General features: G+C 41.4%; 2 protein-coding genes across 7 annotated transcripts in view; both read left to right on the top strand.

The window, feature by feature from the left end:
• The window catches only part of LOC133158158 (LIM domain-binding protein 2-like), a 42,462-nt gene extending 39,302 nt beyond the window's left edge, over positions 1–3,160 (top strand). For all 5 annotated transcript variants that reach the window (XM_061285157.1, XM_061285150.1, XM_061285166.1 and 2 more), the window contains one exon: positions 1,175–3,160. In XM_061285157.1, the coding sequence (XP_061141141.1) occupies positions 1,175–1,408 (234 nt within the window). In that variant the 3' untranslated portion in view covers positions 1,409–3,160. The remainder of the gene's footprint in view (positions 1–1,174) is intronic.
• Positions 3,161–4,186: 1,026 nt separating this feature from the next.
• On the top strand, positions 4,187–17,045 carry LOC133160461 (transmembrane anterior posterior transformation protein 1 homolog). 2 transcript variants are annotated; one of them, XM_061288152.1, is made up of 15 exons: positions 4,187–4,428; positions 5,349–5,479; positions 6,131–6,249; positions 7,047–7,079; positions 8,048–8,210; positions 8,595–8,730; positions 8,911–9,008; positions 9,143–9,212; positions 9,443–9,523; positions 10,835–10,944; positions 11,017–11,076; positions 11,140–11,208; positions 11,286–11,362; positions 14,157–14,332; positions 15,608–17,045. In XM_061288152.1, exons 1-15 carry the CDS (start codon positions 4,227–4,229, stop codon positions 15,913–15,915), a joined length of 1,833 nt encoding a protein of 610 aa, XP_061144136.1. In that variant the 5' UTR covers positions 4,187–4,226; the 3' UTR covers positions 15,916–17,045. The 2 variants fall into 2 exon arrangements, with proteins under 2 accessions (XP_061144136.1, XP_061144126.1); XM_061288142.1 differs by lacking the exon at positions 7,047–7,079 and having other exon boundaries at positions 4,206–4,428.
• The last annotated feature ends 1,391 nt before the right edge of the window (positions 17,046–18,436 follow it).

The following is an 18,436-nucleotide window of genomic DNA, read 5'->3' as shown; positions in this document are numbered from 1 at the left end:
GTCATTTAGTTGAAAAGCTCACCTAAATGAATTAGTCCAATTAAGGCATAGCTGGGTGGAAAAACGGTTTCTGTCAGGGAATCTTTTCTCAGGGGGGTTGGATGAGCAAGCATAGTGCACAAGTGGTTGTCACTTTGGCCTCATGGTACTAAGGTACAGGGTTTGACTCACAGCTCCACCCTTTGCCCTTTGTGCCGTTCTTATGGTCTCCTTCAGAGTACTCCAACTTCCTCTTACATTCCAAACTCATGCATGTGCATGTACTATAAAATCAGCTGAGATATTTTACACCCATGACCCTCGTGAGATTAAGCGGTACTTGAAATGGTTCGTGAAAAATAAAGTGTGTGTAAATATGCATTCCGGTGCTCTTTTGCCTCTATTTTGTTTCTGTTGTTATGAAAAGATTGCATCGGCAGGCATATCTTTGGTTGTGTACATGTTTGTGTTGTGTTGTGTACGTGTAAGTGTAGTGCAATGAGCCAGGCGGCGTTGACACACATGACTACTGAAGCATGCGCTGTATTTAGTGGTGCCGCCCCACCCGGGTTACAGTAGTGGAGCCGCTGTTCGGTAGGGTTTTCAGTATCTGAATCTCCTTTTGATTGAAATAAATATATTTTAGACAATGGTCTTTTAAATTGCTTGCATGCAATAGTTGAATCTCTACATGGCTTGCTCTCCCATCAAAACGTCTAGTCATTCTTAATTGCTGCTGTTTCTCTTCTTAATATGTTTTACATTGAACAGCAACTCTCTTCTCGTCTGATGCAGAAGTACAATCTTGGACTATGTCTGTCATCTAGTGGTGAACACTGTTATTACAGCTTTAAACTGCTCGGCTGAAACCTTTTTTTTTTTTTTAAATTCAGTGCCACTCCTAGTGTGGGCGCGGGCTGCCAGTTGCCCATCCCTGGTCCAGCTGTATCACATCAGCTTACCTTCTTGACACCAATTAATGTGGAATTTAGCACTATCGTATGGCATCTCAGGGTGTTGCAGAAAGTACACAAAAAGAAGTGAAAAGGTCACCTTTATTTTTAAACAAATTCACAAATGTTTACCTTACATCTCTGATAATTGGCTTAATTGTTGGGAATCACTGGTTTAAATTATGGAAATAGGACATACACAAGATGGAACAAGCTCAATCCCTCTTCTTTCCATCATCTAGGACGTGATGGTGGTGGGCGAGCCCACGCTGATGGGCGGCGAGTTCGGCGACGAGGACGAGCGCCTGATAACGCGTCTGGAGAACACGCAGTACGACGCCACCAACGGCCTGGACGACGACGACGACTTCACCGGCTCGCCGGCACTGACCAACAACGGGCCATGGAGCGGCAAAGCGTCCAATGGCGGCCCCGACGGCAAAGCGGAGAATGCAGCGCCGCAGGCCTCGCAGTAGAAGTGACACATGCAGAACATTGACAGCAGCAATAGCCACCCTGCCAGGACATTTTAAAAAATGTATGTAAATGTAAAAAAATAGCAAGGTGTGGACTTGGAAAAGCGTTTGGTGGACTATCTCCGCTGTGATTGGTGGACTAGCGTCACATGATATCACAAAGTGGAACTGGAAGAAAGTTTTGTTGTTTTTAAAAGCACCAGCTGACATTGTTTGAAGCCACTGCAGTCACTCTTGCTTTTTTTCTGTTTCAAATTAGCAGGAAAGAACAGTCCCTTTGTTTAGGCAGCAGAGCACGTAATACATCCGCCTTGCATTTTTGAGGCTTGGATTCAAATCTTGCCATCTCAAAAACATGCATGTTAGGTTGATTGAACACTCTAAATTGAGCATAGGAGTGAATGATTGTCTATATGTGTCCTGTAATTGGACAGAAACCAGTCCAGGGTGTACCCCACCTTTCGCCCAAAGTCAGCTGGGGTAGCCCCGCCCCCATACACACAATGGTTGCCGCCATTTCCATGCAAAGCAGTTGGATTGGGTCTCCCACTCTGTGGATTTGTCTTTAAAAAATGGGCTTTTCTCCCTTTAATACTTCCAAACTGCATGATTTTATAGGGTTTATTTGATTTGATTATTTTTGTTAATTTCATATACGTGCTTTATATTAAAAAAAAAAAATGCAACAATCTTATTGTCCTCTATCAGTTTGGCAAGGTTTGTAAGTGTAAATAGAAGTCTATTTTGAAAGCAGTTGGGAAACAGCAGCTGTTTTGTTTTCTATGGAAAGTTCCAAACTATTCCAGGATGGGTCGAAATGCCCCCAATCCTACCCTCCGCCAACCTGTTTTAGCTAGTGCACAACCAAAGCAAAAATACAAGACGGCCGCAGGTGCATATCAAAGCAAAGGCATGCTGCAGAAATGCCACGCTGTCCCTTTCATTGTGTTCACAAGACTTCTTCAATTTGGTCTCGGTGCGATTTACTCTACCTGCAAAAATTAGGACTCTTCTCTATTCTGTAGAAGCGGAAGAATGACATAATGAAATGGCAAGTTTACATTATTGCAGGTAAAATCGGGTCCATAACAGCATGTTAAGAAATCCACTACACACATGAACATGTGCCATCATTGCCGGGTTATGTGTAAAAGGGAAAGGCAGCTCTGTTACGACATCTCTGTGGTCCAGGAGCGGAAGCTCGTGGCAATATCCCACCTTTGCGTGGTTCTTCTACACACCAAAAGCGGATAATTGTCAGTTTATCTGTTGTAGCTCTGATGTTGAAATATTGCAGTATCTTTGTGTTGAAACGGGCTACATCTTTGCTAACTTTGTGAACCAGTAGCCCACTTGTAGACTGAATAGAAAAAACTGGCTTTTTTTTCTCCCCAACATCAAATGAGGGTAGAAACCCGACAGATCGCAGGATAGCGCAGACAACCGCAGCAATAATATCTCGCTGCTAAGGCTCCAATTTGGCCATTTTGCAGGCGCTCCATATGAAAGGAGGCTTCTCGGTTGAACTTTTCTCAAGAAGACAAAAGGTGCATGTCTTCACATGACTGCTTATTTACTTGTGCATTTTCTTTTTTGTGAGGAAGCGAAACATACATTTCTGAATATGTTTGAGGCTAGTATTATTAGACACCGTTTGTACATTATATAGCAGAGGTGTTCTGTGTCATATCTGATGTCTGGTATGTATGCTTTACCATTAACTTGTGCCAATAAAACCGTGCTTACAAATAACACGGAGGACGACTCCTTCTAAGCAGATAAGGTGTTTAATAAGGTGGAAAATCAACTTGCAACTAAATTGGAAACGATTCTCCTGCAGATTATGTTGATTAGCAACATTTTGAAGATAGGGTTATGGCTTTTAACAATGTAATGTAGCTATTTTGTAGCTTTTAAAACTGGTAATTCGGGTAAATGCCAGAATGAGGAACCGATATGGAAGTAAATTTAAAATTCCAATCATTGGATTAGTAAACGAAAAAATAAGTGCGAGTATTTTCACATTTAAATTGAAATAACCTGCACTTTCTACCCTACAACACGTCGGGTAGAATTGACTTGGAAGAACAGTCGGTGGATCTTTAGCCACACCAAGTGGCTTATGTTGAGTATTGCTGCAAAACATTGTCATTGCATGCACAATTTTTACTTTTTACTCTACTGTCACTGTTATGAAAATTGGAATTAATATATTTTTCTAGTTTTCAACATTATAATACTGTTTATAATTTGTGAACAGAACCAGAACGGACATTCTCTGTCTCTCTCTCTCTCTCTCTCTCTCTCTCTCTCTCTCTCTCTCTCTCTCTCTCTCTCTCTCTCTCTCTCTCTCGCTCTCTCTCTCTCTCTCGCTCTCTCTCTGTCTCTCTCTGTCTCTCTGTCTCTCTCTCTCTTTCATTCTCTCTTGTTGAACTTCATTGGTAAAAGAAATAATAATAAATTACATGACATGAGCGTTGTAACAAACGACACGTTACATTTTTATATTTAAAGTAAACATTTAACAAAAATCCATAAAAATTAATTGATAAACTTTATTTAAAGAAATAATTTTGCATGTGTCAAAAACGTTTAGCACAAGCGCTGTGATTAATTCTCTAACATCAAAGGGTAAAAAACTACAGTAAAACACATATTTGCCTTATGATAAAATCATAAAAAGTAAAAACAACTCGCTTAAATAAATACGTCATGTCATCAAGCTTTTTGTATTACCTCTCACGTATTTACCTTGGTCGACGCTGGTGTTGTGACGTCAAAACTATGCGACATAGAAAAGTCTGACCGACGGGGAAAAATGGCCGACACGTCGGGGACAGAGTTGTCAGACGAGAAAGAAAAAGAATCGGACTCTGATCGCAAAAACAAGCAACAGACGCATGTGTGGCAGGATGCAAACAAGTCGGGAAAAGGCATTATTTCTTCACCCCTGCCCGAGACGCTGGGCTTTTACGACATTAGCGCTGACATCAGGCGCGAGCGAAGGGACCACTCGGCAGGTAAACAACACACACTATTATTTTGTTTTCAACTGTGACACTAAAACGTTAACATTTCACATATGAGCATACTCCTTAAACGTTTAGTAAGATAAATGAGCAAAATTTTCAAAGTCTATCAAATTTGATCAACCGAATTGATTGATAAATAGTAACGCACCGTGAAACCGATTTTAATTTCGTTGCCTTTACTCCTGGGTGACACAAGCAAGCCTTACGTCAGTTGACCAATGCAGAGCAATTGAGAAAATAGCATGGATGGCATATATGTATGATTTTATTCTGCTTCTCCGATCGCCTTAGTGTAAACACGTGAAGTGTCACTCAAAAACGTGTTTTATTAAGTACATTGCTTCGATAGGATCCCAAAGGTGGCCATTATTTGCATAGAAACAGGTTAAGTCGAAGACGATTGGTGCCTCTTAGAGTCTCAGTCAAGTGCTCTATTGCATTTACTCCCAAGGGGTTCAAGATTAAACGCCAAATAATGGTCTGTTTTCATTCATCAAGGATCTCTGCTTTGTGAAAACTTTAGCAGGTGACATGAGTTCCTGGGGAAAACCCACACAGACAAGGGGAGAACATGCAAACTCCACACAGGGAAGATTGTGGGTCATGAATGGTTGTCTATGTGTGCCCCGCCATTGGCCGACGACCAGTTCAGTTACTGCCCAGAGACTGCTGGGATAGGCATCAGTAAACCCCCCCCCCCCCCCCCCCCCCGTAAAAAACAAACAAACAAACATCAGATGAGCCCTATTGAGTGGATTCACTCAATCGTAGAAGAGTTCCACATGTTACCAGTAACAGAATCATAATGCCCTCTAACGCTGTCATTGTGACATGCCTTATGTGTGTGAATAGCTATTGTCACGACAGCAGACATGACAATGCCAGCTGTGTTCATTGCATTGTTCCAGATTCGTCGCTGACCTGCTTTATCTGCACGGAGCTGACCCGAGGCTACTTCCTGGAGCACAACGAAGCCAAGTACACCGAACGTCGAGAGAGGGTGTACACGTGCATGCGCATCCCCAAGGAGTTGGAAAAGGTATTGGATGGATACTCCCAATTTTGGTGCCACCATCTGACAGCGCAGGTCCGAAGCACACTTGTAGCTCCAATTTGTGATCATATCTTTAAAAACTTGTAAGTCAAGGCTTTGACATTTCAGGGCAACTCTTTATATATTATTGTCATTGTTTATGGGTAGAAAATCTATGTGGAAAAATGAGACCAGCTGTAGTTTGAACTTTTTTGCTGTTTCTGTCCTGAGCCACCAGATGGCAGTTTTGAGTGTAGTTCCAACTGCGGGAAGGCAGGAGAGGAATTTGTGCAAACATAGAAGAGCTCTTGTACATTCACTGTGTCAAACAGCTTGACTCACACATTCATTTATTTCTTTTCCTAGAGTGTTTCTATAAAAATATTTACTATTTGCTCCATGAAAATTCACACGGGCTCCACCAATAAGAGGGAAACCCTCCCACCAGGGTCCACTAGGCTCACAGCTCACTCAATTCGAACATTGCAATGTTGTTTTGCTTTTAAGACGCCATTAACGCACAGCACCAAAGTGAGGAGAAAATGACTTTTTTAGCAAGCGCACATGTAGAGGTACGTAGTTTAGATTGTTGCTTTACTTGTATCTGTGTTGTCACTCATTCTCAATTGTTGTCATCGTTGGTTTTTTTCCCCGCAGTTGATGCTCTTTGGTTTCTTCCTGTGCGTGGACGCCTTCCTGTACGTGTTCACACTGCTGCCCCTCAGGGTGCTGCTCGCTGTGCTCCGCCTCCTCACTCTGCCCTGCTTTGGCTTCAGGTCAGAAACATCACACACGCACACTAACAGGTTCATATTGTATGAAGTCGACTGTGCCTTCAAGGTAGAACCAAATCAGAGCTGAAACTGCTGTTGGCTTCACGGTAGAACCAAAACAGCAATGAAACGTTTGTTGGTCCTCTTCGTGTAATTGTGTTATCTTGATGCAAATGCACTTCCTTGAACCCCACGATAAATTACAAAGAACTAAAAAAATAATCACTGACTGAGACATTTATTCAAAAATAAAAACAACAAAAAGCTAAATTTTACATCATTATCAAATTGCAATTTTAAAATAATAACATGAACAAATAAAACCAATATGTATTGTATTGACTTAAAAGCAAGAGTAGGCCTATTTGTATATATCACTGTTTTAAAAAGTGTTTATTGGTGGTGCATTACTGCACTAAAACATTAATGGAAATAAAATAAAACAAACATGAAAGATTAATAACATTTATAAAAAGTATGTAAAAATGAATGAAAATGTTTTTGGGATGTAAGATAATTAAATATATTTAGATTTTTATTGCAATGTTAAAATAAAAAACTAAACAGTTTGAAAATGTGCACTTTGCAAAAAATATTTAAAACAGTTGTAAATTATTAATTAAAGTAAAAATAACAAAACAATAACCAATACCTCCGATTTCTTATCATTATTATAAAAATATTACATGAACTATAGGTACACATGTGTTATTATATAACTTTTTTTTTTTAATTTAATCAGTAAATCTTATAGCAAGTATTCCATGTTTGTTTCCGTCCTCCCCCCTTTCTTACTGTAGGGCACGCACATGCCCCTACTGCAGAAGAAGCAGGTATGCTCCCTCCGGCTTTATTCATGTTCACTCGCCAGCGGCAACCAATCATCTCTACCTGCATCCTCATCTCCATCGTGTCCTTTAGACTTGTCCTTTAGATGTTCAGCTGCTCATCATCTTGCTCCACTTAGCAACACCTTAGTGGTTTGTTCCTCTATCATCGTGGGTATGGCTTTCAACCAGGTCAGCGGAGATTTACCGAGTGTGCATGTTCATCCTCCGTGTTTGCTCAAACACAACAAACATGCTGCTTGTATGTACGAAAGAAAAACAAGGAGGATCAATAGCATGCACTACTTGGCTACAACCAGGAAGAGGCGCTGTTGTTTTAGTCACAACTTGTTTGCCCTAGAAATAAGAGCAGCACGGCATCAGCGAATCTTTGTCCCTTTTTCTATATGTGCTCCATACACCCTGTGAGGAAGCGATGTGATGAGTAGCAAGCAGGACAGGATTGAGTCAGGCAGTATTAATAATGTGAGATGGGAGGGCCTATGCTCAAAACTTACGTAAATCTTAATGAATTGCCACGGGTGACATACCAAGGCTCTCTTTTGCAAATATTATCACATATAATATGAGCGTGTCAGTGATTTTATTTTTTTTTTAAATCATAATCCGTCATTCAAAGACTCCATCTTTTACACACACATGCCACCAACAAACACCTTGGCCTTTGATATGCTGGAATTCTACTCACCTGTGATGTCTCATAAATCCTTGAGCTATATTTGTCACAGCACCTTAATGCTAGTTTGCAAAGTTGCATTTTTGATCCATAAGCACTGGAAATGTAAGCAGCCATCGTTACACTGGGCTTGCAAAATGTCTTATTCAATAATGCATGTTTAGTAGTTTGTATCTTGATGTTTCGCATGCAGGACTTCATGGAATAGTGGAATAGATGCTGGATGTATTGTGTAGTATCTAGTGTAAGTCAATGAAGTGATTGTGTGCTTCTACAGTGGATCGAGGCTGCTGCAGCCGGCGCAGGTGTGTGACATTTTGAAAGGACTCATCCTGGTGCTGTGCTTCTTCATGATGCACTACGTGGACTACGCCATGATGTACCACCTGATCAGAGGGCAGTCCGTCATCAAACTCTACCTCATCTACAACATGCTGGAGGTATGATGAGCTGTGTTATTCACAAAACAGGAAATGCACACAATTTGAGTTCAATTAAACAGGCACAGATTTGAGTAAAGTACATTGGTGATTCAATTGAGAGAAAATCATCAGTATTTCATATTGCTGGCATTAGGGCTAAACCTCTCAAAGTTGGTTCATTTCATATTCATTCACCAATCAATACTATTCGTCGCCACGTGGTTTTGATAAATGATGGGCCATGAGTCATCGAGACTGATTTATATTCAGGTAGACTTATTGTTTTTGCGTTTTATAGTGGTCAGCTTTTTTTTGTATTGTGACAAGTTGACAATTCTATCCTGGTTATAAGTTTGGTGACAATTTGACCTTGGACCGTTGTTTTCTCACCCGTGACAACAGGTGGCAGATCGCCTCTTCTCCTCCTTCGGCCAAGACATCCTGGACGCTTTGTACTGGACAGCCACAGAGCCTAAAGAGCGCAAGAGGGACAGCATCGGAGTCATCCCTCACTTCCTCATGGCTGTTTTTTATGTTTGTATCCTTCCACGTTCTCTCACTTTTTGGGTGTAGGCTAGGGGACCACTTGGAGGGGAGAGATATTTCGATTCCCTTACGTGGATACAGATATCTTTTAAAGGACTACATAGTCATTTACTATTGCATTTTTTATCTCTTTCATTGCTGAACTTGTTTTCTTGACCATCACATACCAAAGTCCTCCACGCCATCCTTATCATGGTCCAAGCCTCCACGCTAAATGTCGCCTTCAACTCGCATAACAAGTCTCTGCTCACCATCATGATGTCCAGTAACGTTAGTACACAGAAACACACACACACACACACACTCACACACTCAAGTCATTGGGCAAGACAAAAGTACACAGAGATTTTGTATGATGACTCTTGAGTAGAGCAAAAGGAATGAAACTGCTTCTCATTTCACAGTTCGTGGAGATCAAAGGCAGCGTTTTCAAGAAATTTGAAAAGAACAACCTGTTCCAAATGTCCAACAGTGGTAAGATGTGCTTTAGCATCTTATCGAGAGTGAACAGATAAAAGTTAATATACATATGTTCTAAAATAACCTCTTGTTATATTATTTATCCTTGTGTGAAACTAGCTTGTGCTCAAAAAAGGCAGAAGTAAACAAACCAAATTTTGTTTGATGATCTTGATATGGCACGTTGTTAGAATTTAGCAGCACTTGTCGTTGTGTTTACACATGTCATTTGTTTTCTCTGCCAGATATCAAAGAGCGCTTCACCAGCTATGTTCTCATGCTCATCGTGTGTCTGAGGAATATGGAGCAGTTCTCATGGAATCTGGGTAATTATCTTGATAACTGTAGTTAGGGTGGGGCTTATCCAAGTATACCTCATTGTAATTTTAAATGGGGAAGTGGATGCTCACTTGGTGGCGTGGTCATCTCCCAACCCGAATATTGTGGGCTTGACCTTCAGCCCTTCTAACCATGTTGAAGAATCTTTGCGCAAGATCCATTCCAAATTTGCACCTTATTTTTTTTCAACCTTGACCTCATTCTCGCTCTTAGACACAAGCACGCACATGCATGAAATATTACAGAGAAGTCATACGGAGTCAGCGAATGGCTGGACAGTTGGCACAATCCTGCTGCACCGCGAGCAGTTTTACCCTCCAGGGGGAGTCCTCTTGAGCGGGCACAGCGTGACAGCCCGATTGACAACTCCATGACAAGCGTCATCTCCCCGAGGCGCCTCTGAAGGCAAACGCGTGGGCGCTGACTGACAGACGCAGCCTGTCAACCAAACTGTGACACCGCCGCGCTCATTTCAGCCCCTTTTCCATCACTCACTGTTGCTTTCCCGAATACTTGCTTGTGATAAGCTAGTAACGAGATTTTCTCAGAATGAGCCTCAAAGCACATTTCGTGTTGTTAGTCAAATGTTTCGTTGTGAAGATGGGCATGAAGCTTATTATTAAACATGACTGGACTTTCTTTGTAGTGCGGTTTGAACATCCCTTGAAAACTTATTAAGAATGTCTCCTACTAGGAAAGGTTTGGCATTAGTAGAGACATTACACTTGTGAAGTAATGTTTAAAGTGTTATAGTGGATGCATGCATGTACATACATTTATACTAAAACTACTTTGTGATGCACTGCATCACACTGGGGTGTTTCTAATATTTAAATTGTGGATGGACATCAAACTGAAACAAATCAAGCAAAATTGCCACTTTTATCACATGAAGAGCCCCTAAAATTAATTTTGCAATCTCCTTCATGCTAAGATTTCTTAAAATGACTGCCTTTGTGTGATGAAACTGTTGTTATACTGAATACTTTTATTTTGAAGATTTGATTTTTGACCGGATTTGCCGATCAGACCGGGAGAGTTGTTGTCGTCATAGCGCAAGGAAGATGATGAATTAGATAAATGTGCATCGATTCTGGGACATGAATGGCTTAGTCATGTTTTTTTGTACAAAAAAGCAATGGGATGTCTGAAAACTGGGATGAAAATGTAAATAACAAAAATGTGATTGAAAACCATCTCAGACAAAAAAGGCAATTTGAAAAATACAGAAACATTTACAAGCAATTCACTTTCTAATCAATCCGATGAAGTGATTGCGCTTGTTTCTTTTGCTGCAGAGCACCTGTGGGTGTTGTTCCCCGACGTCTTCATGGTCCTCACTTCCGAAGTGGCGGTTGACGCCATCAAACACGCTTTCATCACCAAGTTCAATGACATCACGGCAGATGTAAGGACTGTATTTTTTAATTTTTTATTAAGAAGTCTCCCTCCTCTGACATCTTCTTCTGTTGTCTGACAGGTTTACAGTGAATACAGAGCCAGCTTAGCTTTTGATCTCGTCAGCAGTCGACAGAAGAACGTAAGCAACGACTTCTTCCGACCACGCCCCCAATCTGTTGACATCAAGTATTTTCTATGTTAGGCTTACACGGACTACAGTGACTCGGTGGCCCGCCGGATGGGCTTCATCCCGCTGCCTTTGGCCGTGCTAGTAAGACGCCGCACCTTCTAAATGCTGTTGACCTGCAAATACTCTATGTCAACACCTTGTCTTCTGTGTTTGGACAGCTTATCCGGGTGGTCATGAGTTCAGTAAAGGTGCAAGGAGCCCTGTCATACACGTGTGTGCTCCTCTTTTATCTCGGGTAAGATCCAATTATCTTTAATGTGTGTTGTCTCTCTGAAGCAATAAATAATGGTCTGACGTTGATGCACTTGTTTTGAGCGCCTAGTATTCTCGGAGCACACTATTACTAAACCTGCTCTTATTCCAAGTGTGCAATTTAGCACAGCTATAAGATGCTTGGAAAGCTTAAAACGATTCTAAAATGAGTTTTTTTTGTTTTTGGTTAAGATAAAAATACATCTTTTTCACACAGTAACCCTGTAAAATTATAAAATCTTACACAGGTCCTGCTAACTGACACAAAAATTCACACAGACATTCTGTACAATTACCACCTCTTTTATACAGCTATAGAATAAAAGAACAACATGTTTTACACTAAGATCCTGCAAAATTATCGCCAGTTTCACACGGTACCACCTCTTTCAATACTGTGCTTCCATGCAAGAGTATCAACTCTTTCACGCTAAGAACCTGCAAATTGACCACCGCTGTCACATCGATATCCGGCAAAAGGACCTCTCACTTCAAGCGGAAGCACCTCTTTCACACAGAGAACAGCAATGAGTACCATCTCTTCCACACAGGCATGCTACAAAATGACTGTCCCTTTCACATAGTACCACCTTATTAACAGAGACAATTTAAGATTAACACCTGTTTCACACTGAAGTCCTATAAAATTCCACTTTTCTTACAGTGTCAATATTACCATGTCTTTCTTAAAACCAACGACATTTCCACTTCTTTCACGCTGTTATCCTGAAAATTTACACTCCTCTCACACAAGTAGCGCCTCTTGTACTTGGAGAGCCTTTAAAACTTCTTTTATACAGAGACTGGGAAATAAACACCTCTTTCACTGAAATCCCCCAAAATTACCACCTCCTTCACACCGAGACCCTGTGAAATCACTGCCTGTCAAACAGATCCCGCAAAATTAGTCACTTTAACACAAAGACCCTGTAAAAGGGCCGCCTGGTTTACTCACATTTAAGATTAAAAACAAAATTACTACGCCTTTCATGCAGACTCTGCAAAATTACCCCCTCTCAGAGATCTCGAAAAATTACCGCCTCTTTCCACAGTGACCGCCTCTTTCTCAGAGAGCTGGTTTTTTTTCCCGTTATGCAGTAGAAGCTTTTGCATGCCCATTGACACATTTTGTATCTGCATCTATTTTTAATCATAGCACACTTATGTATGTCATCAAACTGACTCAAAGATTCTCAAAGACGACACAGTTAAACAAGCATCAACATTTTGTCCTCGCGTTCTCCCTATGCTCATTCGCCGTATCCCATCGGCCCGGCGCCATTGAAGAGTTTCCCCTTCGGGGTGAACAGTACCATGTTGTCATCTCGGCTGGCATCTCGGTGGTTTAAAAATAGCCCTTGCTGGAACACACTGCCGTGCCCTGGCAACAGTTCAGCCATACTGACATGCGCTCGCATTTAACACCTCATCACATGCAGCAGCAGCAGCAGCTCCGCAGACCTAATTTTGTCTGCCCGTCATCAGCATCGCTCCGTTTAGCCCTGATGATGGCACACTTGGACCACAAATGTATCACAATGGAACCAGTAGGAGTAATACACACCACTGAACATATGTTCAAGAGCTCCAAAATAGCTTTTAGCTTCATACTAAGAACCAATATATTTCGGTTACCTGATTTTGAAATGGGGCAGCACGGTGAGGCAGTGGTTAGCACGTCCGCCTCACAGTGCAGAGGTTGCCGGTTCAATCCTTCCTGTGGGGTGTTTGCATGTTCCCCCCATGCCTGCGTGGGTTTCCAGTTCCTCCGGCTTTGTCCTACATCCCAAAATCATGTATGGTAGGCCGATTTGAACATTGCCAATTAGGTGTTGGTGTGAGTGCAGATGGTTGATTGTCTCTGTGTGCCCTGCGATTGACTGGCAACCAGTTCAGGGTGTCCCCCGCCTACTGACCGATGACTGCTGGTGTAGTCTCCAGCAAGCGGTTCAGAAAATTGACGAACGGATGGATTTAGAAATGTGAGCAAGTGGTGCACTACATATTTTAGTACACTTTACACAAGGGGAAAATAGCACAAAACTTTGATTCACTGAAGGCTAAATAATCCTAATTTGAGTCATTACCACCAATATTTATTTGTTACTCATTCACTTTGAAATTAAGGGAAACTCCCCAAATTTGATTTGTTTAAATGATATGAAAACTACAGTGTGTTTTACACAAAGCGCCACATCTGTGGCCTTTTCCATAGAGAGAGACTCTGTAAATTTGTCTCTATTGCAGAGACCCTTCAGAATTACTACCTCTTTCACACAGAAATCCTGTCAAATGGTCCCCCTTTTTAGATGGATAATTAAATTGATTACCGTATTTTCTTGATTATAAATCGCTCTGGAGTACAAGTCGCACCAGCCATAAAATACATAATAAAGAAGGAAAAGAGTATTCCTTTTATACTTATAAATCGCACTGGAGTATAAATTGCATTTTTGGGAGAAATCTATTTGACAAAATCCAACACCAAGAATAGACATGTGATCTTGAAAGGCAATTTAAGATAAAAATAGAATAGAGGCAACAACAGGCTGAATAATTGTATGGTATGCTAACGTTACATGACACAGAAACAACGAACTGAGAACCTGCCTGGTATGTTAACATATCAATAGACCCTGTAGAATTACAGCCACTTTCACACAGATACCTTGCAAAACTATCGACCTCATTCACCGGACCCTGCAAGTTGATTGTTTTTTTAATGTTTGCATCTTCCACACAGAGTTCCTATAAAATAGACCTTTCTTTCTCCGTAGACTGGTCACACTGAAAGTTCTGAACAGCATTGTGCTGCTGGGCAAATCATGCGTGTACGTCAAGAGGGCCAACATGGAGGGCAAATTGTTCGAAAAGCCACACGCCGCACCTTCGTCCTCCTCAGCCAAGACTCCCAACAAGAAGGGCGACCACGTTGCGACCAGGACACCCTCAGGTAATACAGCCCTGGAAACCGTTGGAGTCATGCATCTGTAGCCTCTTTCAAACAGGTCTGTGTGCAATCAGAATCAACTTTATTGGCCAAGTTTGTGCATGCCAAACAAGGAATTTGACTCCGGTTGATCTCAGCTTCTGTACAGCATTTAAGTGACTATCAACATTCAGGTGACTAATAACATTTAAGAGGTCACAGAGGTCCTGTAAAATTATTGCCACATAGATGTTGAAAAATAGCCACCTCTATACACAGCGTTGGGTTTTTTTCTTCTCCATAATGCATTTATCACTGATGCGATTTAATCCCAGAGCAAACTCTGTGATATAACTATGCAGTAACCACGTAAAAATTCCAGAATAAGATAATCTCTTTCGTGCAGGGATTGTGTCAAACTGCCACTTTTCTCGCTGAGATCCAATAAACTTGCCGTGACTTTCATACGGAGATTTGGTCAAATGGCCGCCTCTTTCACGCAGCAATGCCAAAAAGAATTACACAGAAATTAATCACCACACTGACACAGGTCCCCCAAAATAGCTGCCACTTTTACACAGAGACCATATGAAACTAAAACCTATTCCACAAGGTCATCCTTTAAAATGACAACCCCTTTCATCGGAAATTTCTACTAAATGACCAGCTCTTCGGCACAGTGGCCCACGTCAACACGAGACCAAGCGTTAAATGTCATTTCATCGCTTCCATGACAACAAACTGTGGCGGACGCCCATTAACACTTGCTTTTCTTCTTGTAAGACTGCACAAATGGTGCAGTTTGGGGCCGTTGTTGCTTTTCGACTCGCACGTCATCAGGCCAAACACCGCCAGTCACGTTTTCCTAGAGGTGGTGCCATCTCATTTGCAGTCAAATCCCCTCAGTTCTCACCTCCACGCGTGGTCCCACCCACACTTCTCAACGGGAGCTTTGAAGTGACGAAAGATCCTGATGGCGTGTCATTTCCAGTCAGCGTTTCCCAGTCACAGAAGCGACAGGACGCCACATCTTTCAGCTGGAGTTTAAAACCACAACGTCAGCTACCATGTTCACCTCACTTTCAACCTCTTGCTTACTTAAGTGCCACACCACCGCACAATTATATTCAAGTGCCTGTCTTTTGTTGTTTTTAAATCATCTGTTAACCAGTGCTCTACCCGGCCACCATACATAGTCTTGATCCATAAAATTTTAATTCTATAGCGGTTTTTGTGTGCTGTGCTATTTTCCATATCAAGGGGAACCACAACATTATGTTTCCGTCTTGTTCTCCACAGATGACACCAAGTCGAACTCAAAACTGCCCTCCGTCCGTCTTTCCTCCTCACCCTCCTCTTCTTCAGTGACTACTCAGCCAGCACCAAGGTGGGACTTTCCTCCACCTTCTGGCGACTTTTCGGCCTCAGCGCCTGCATCGCCACCTCCCCCTCTTGACCAGCCGCCTCCTGTACTCGAACCCTTGCAGCCTGCTCCCTTACCCCCCAAAGTGGAGCAGGAGCATGAACCTGAGGTTAGACCCAAGGCTCCTAAAAAGGACCTTCTGGAGATTGACCGCTTCACAATCTGTGGAAACCGCATAGACTGAGGGAAAAGACACGAGTAAGTTACTGGATGCGCATTTCCTGTCGCTTTGAGACGTTTCATGACCGGAAGATTAAGCGAGCTGATAATCAGCATGCAGGGAAGCTGGCTCTGAAAGAACCTTTAAAGGTACGGAAGAGCACAGCTAAAGCCTACAGAAAAAGTGTAGGGGGGACTCTCACTCCATGAGAAAGGATTCCCGTCCTGATTGTCACAATGTTGCACAAAATGGGGTTTACAACTTCCTCAAGACCAAGACAATGTTGCGCTTGTTCTTTTGGTTTTATGATTTATAATTGTAAAGCCTATGTTGTTGCTTTTTCTTGATTCAAATTCAAAGATGAGCTAACGTTCGAGAAAGGAGTTGAGTTCAGTTCGCACGTCTGTAGCCACTTTCACACAGAGAAAAATCACCATGAGAATTACCTGCAAAATTGGTTTCATATTCACGTAATGTGATACGTCAGTCTTTCTTACGCAGAAACCCCCCAATATTCCTCCTCACGCAGAGACTCTGCAAAATGAAAATGCCTTTTTCACCCACCCTTTTTGATAATAAGGATTCCGCTTCGTAGTGCACAAATCACAAAAGAGCAATCGATTTTCAGACGTGAACCAAAATAGCCGGACCAATTCTGAGCCTCCATGTAGATGTCCTGCCTGCTGTCCCAATACTTTTGTCCATATAGCGTTAGCACTGATGGAGCAAACTTGCTTGTTGCCTTTTTTTTTAGCCTTCACTGCCATGTTTACATCCTTGTCGTAGTCAGAAGGCTTTTCACAATGAAAGCCTTTTGATCTGGAATGTTTTCAGATTTGACTTTGATTGCAATGAAATTATTGTTTGTTCCCTGCAGAAATATGAATTATCCTCTTTTATTCAGATATAAGATGTGACATGTCAGGTGTGATTTATTGATTTATTTAATTTTATTTACGGTACTTCCCACCATGTCGGCGAGGGTGAGTACGTAAGAGAAAGTTTATATGGTTTACTGCCTTTGTTGTAATTATAATAATGAAATAAAATATTTTTGCGGAAGTGCCACCTGTGATGTGATTATAACTCATCTTCTTTTATGATCCTGGCATACCGTTTGCAATAAAACACAAAATACTTCCCTAATGTCACAATATGTTTTCACTTGATCTTTTGTTTTGGTTTTGTATCATTTTTGTCTTGCATTGATTAGCACCTTGTTTTTTTATTTAGCTATGTCATTGTCACAAACAAAACTCATACTTCCTCGTCAACACAGACGATGCAAATTGCTTACTAATTTCATACAGAAATTGCAGGATTTCCCCCTTTCACACGGCAACATTGCAAAATCATAACTTCCTCACTCACAGACAGCCAGCAGGACCCAGAAAATGTATCACCTTTTTATACCAGAATTGTGCATAACTGACGTGTTTTACACAGAAACATTCCATTTCTTACTTATTTGATCAGTTATCTGGCAAATTATAAAATAGTAAAATGCACACCTTTCATAGGGATCCTGCCAAATTATTGCCTTTTTTATACTTTAAAACAGAAACTACAAAAACGACCTCCTCTTTTGCATAGAGACCTCACAGAAACACTGCCCGTTTCGCGCAGATATTGTGCGATTATCATGCCTCTTTCACACAGAAACTTTGCAAAATTGACCTCCTTTTTAGCTGTGTCATTTATTTTCAACAAGGGCCAGTAAGCTGAGATTCACCCCCCAGACGACCTCACCTGTCTGGCCCACGAACTTGTATGTCACACTGTACGCTAACACTTATTAGATGACCAATAAGCTCCTTATGAGAGGACGGTCACGTCAAGATCGTTTAAAGCAAGGACGTCCAAACATTTAAACAAATATAGTATCTACATTACCTTATTGGTGACAAATCAAAAGTGTTGAGATGGGCGAGTAACGAGACCGGGTATCAGAATCAGTCTGATCCCAGCCTTATTTATTCTTTGTGGAAGCTGCAGATGCCAAAATATATATATTATTTTAACAAAGTCCTCCTCAACACATTGGCACATCATCATCTGAGTAAAAAAGAAAGGTCTTTGTTCAACATTTATTAAAAAAAATACATTTTACAAAAGTGATAATATTTAACTTTTGTTACAACAAAAATACATATCTTTCAACGTTTAATGCGGGTAGTGTTCTATAGTATTGTTACATATATATATATATATATATATACTGTACAGTGGACCATTAAAAACATTGAGTCCGCAAATGACCCCAAGGCTGGACTTTAGACAGTTCGGATTCAAAGCATCTGCGTACTCCACAAAGTATGTTTTTGTGCTAATGACCAACTTTCAGTTCTGCTTTCCCATGTTCCTCGTGAGCATCACTCTCAGCCCAAGGCGAAGCTATAGACATCCAATACCTGCGAACGAGCCACAATGATATCATTGTCTGCTCCCTGGAGGTCAGGGGGCCCCTGAAGACAAGGTCCTTTCAGTCAAATGCGCTGGGACCTCCAAAGTGATACAATCTCAACTCCCACAGACATTTTATGGA

The sequence above is a fragment of the Syngnathus typhle genome, linkage group LG1 (genome assembly GCF_033458585.1).
Source record: "Syngnathus typhle isolate RoL2023-S1 ecotype Sweden linkage group LG1, RoL_Styp_1.0, whole genome shotgun sequence".
NCBI lineage: Eukaryota > Metazoa > Chordata > Actinopteri > Syngnathiformes > Syngnathidae > Syngnathus > Syngnathus typhle.
This window is presented reverse-complemented; position numbering and strand designations above follow the sequence as displayed.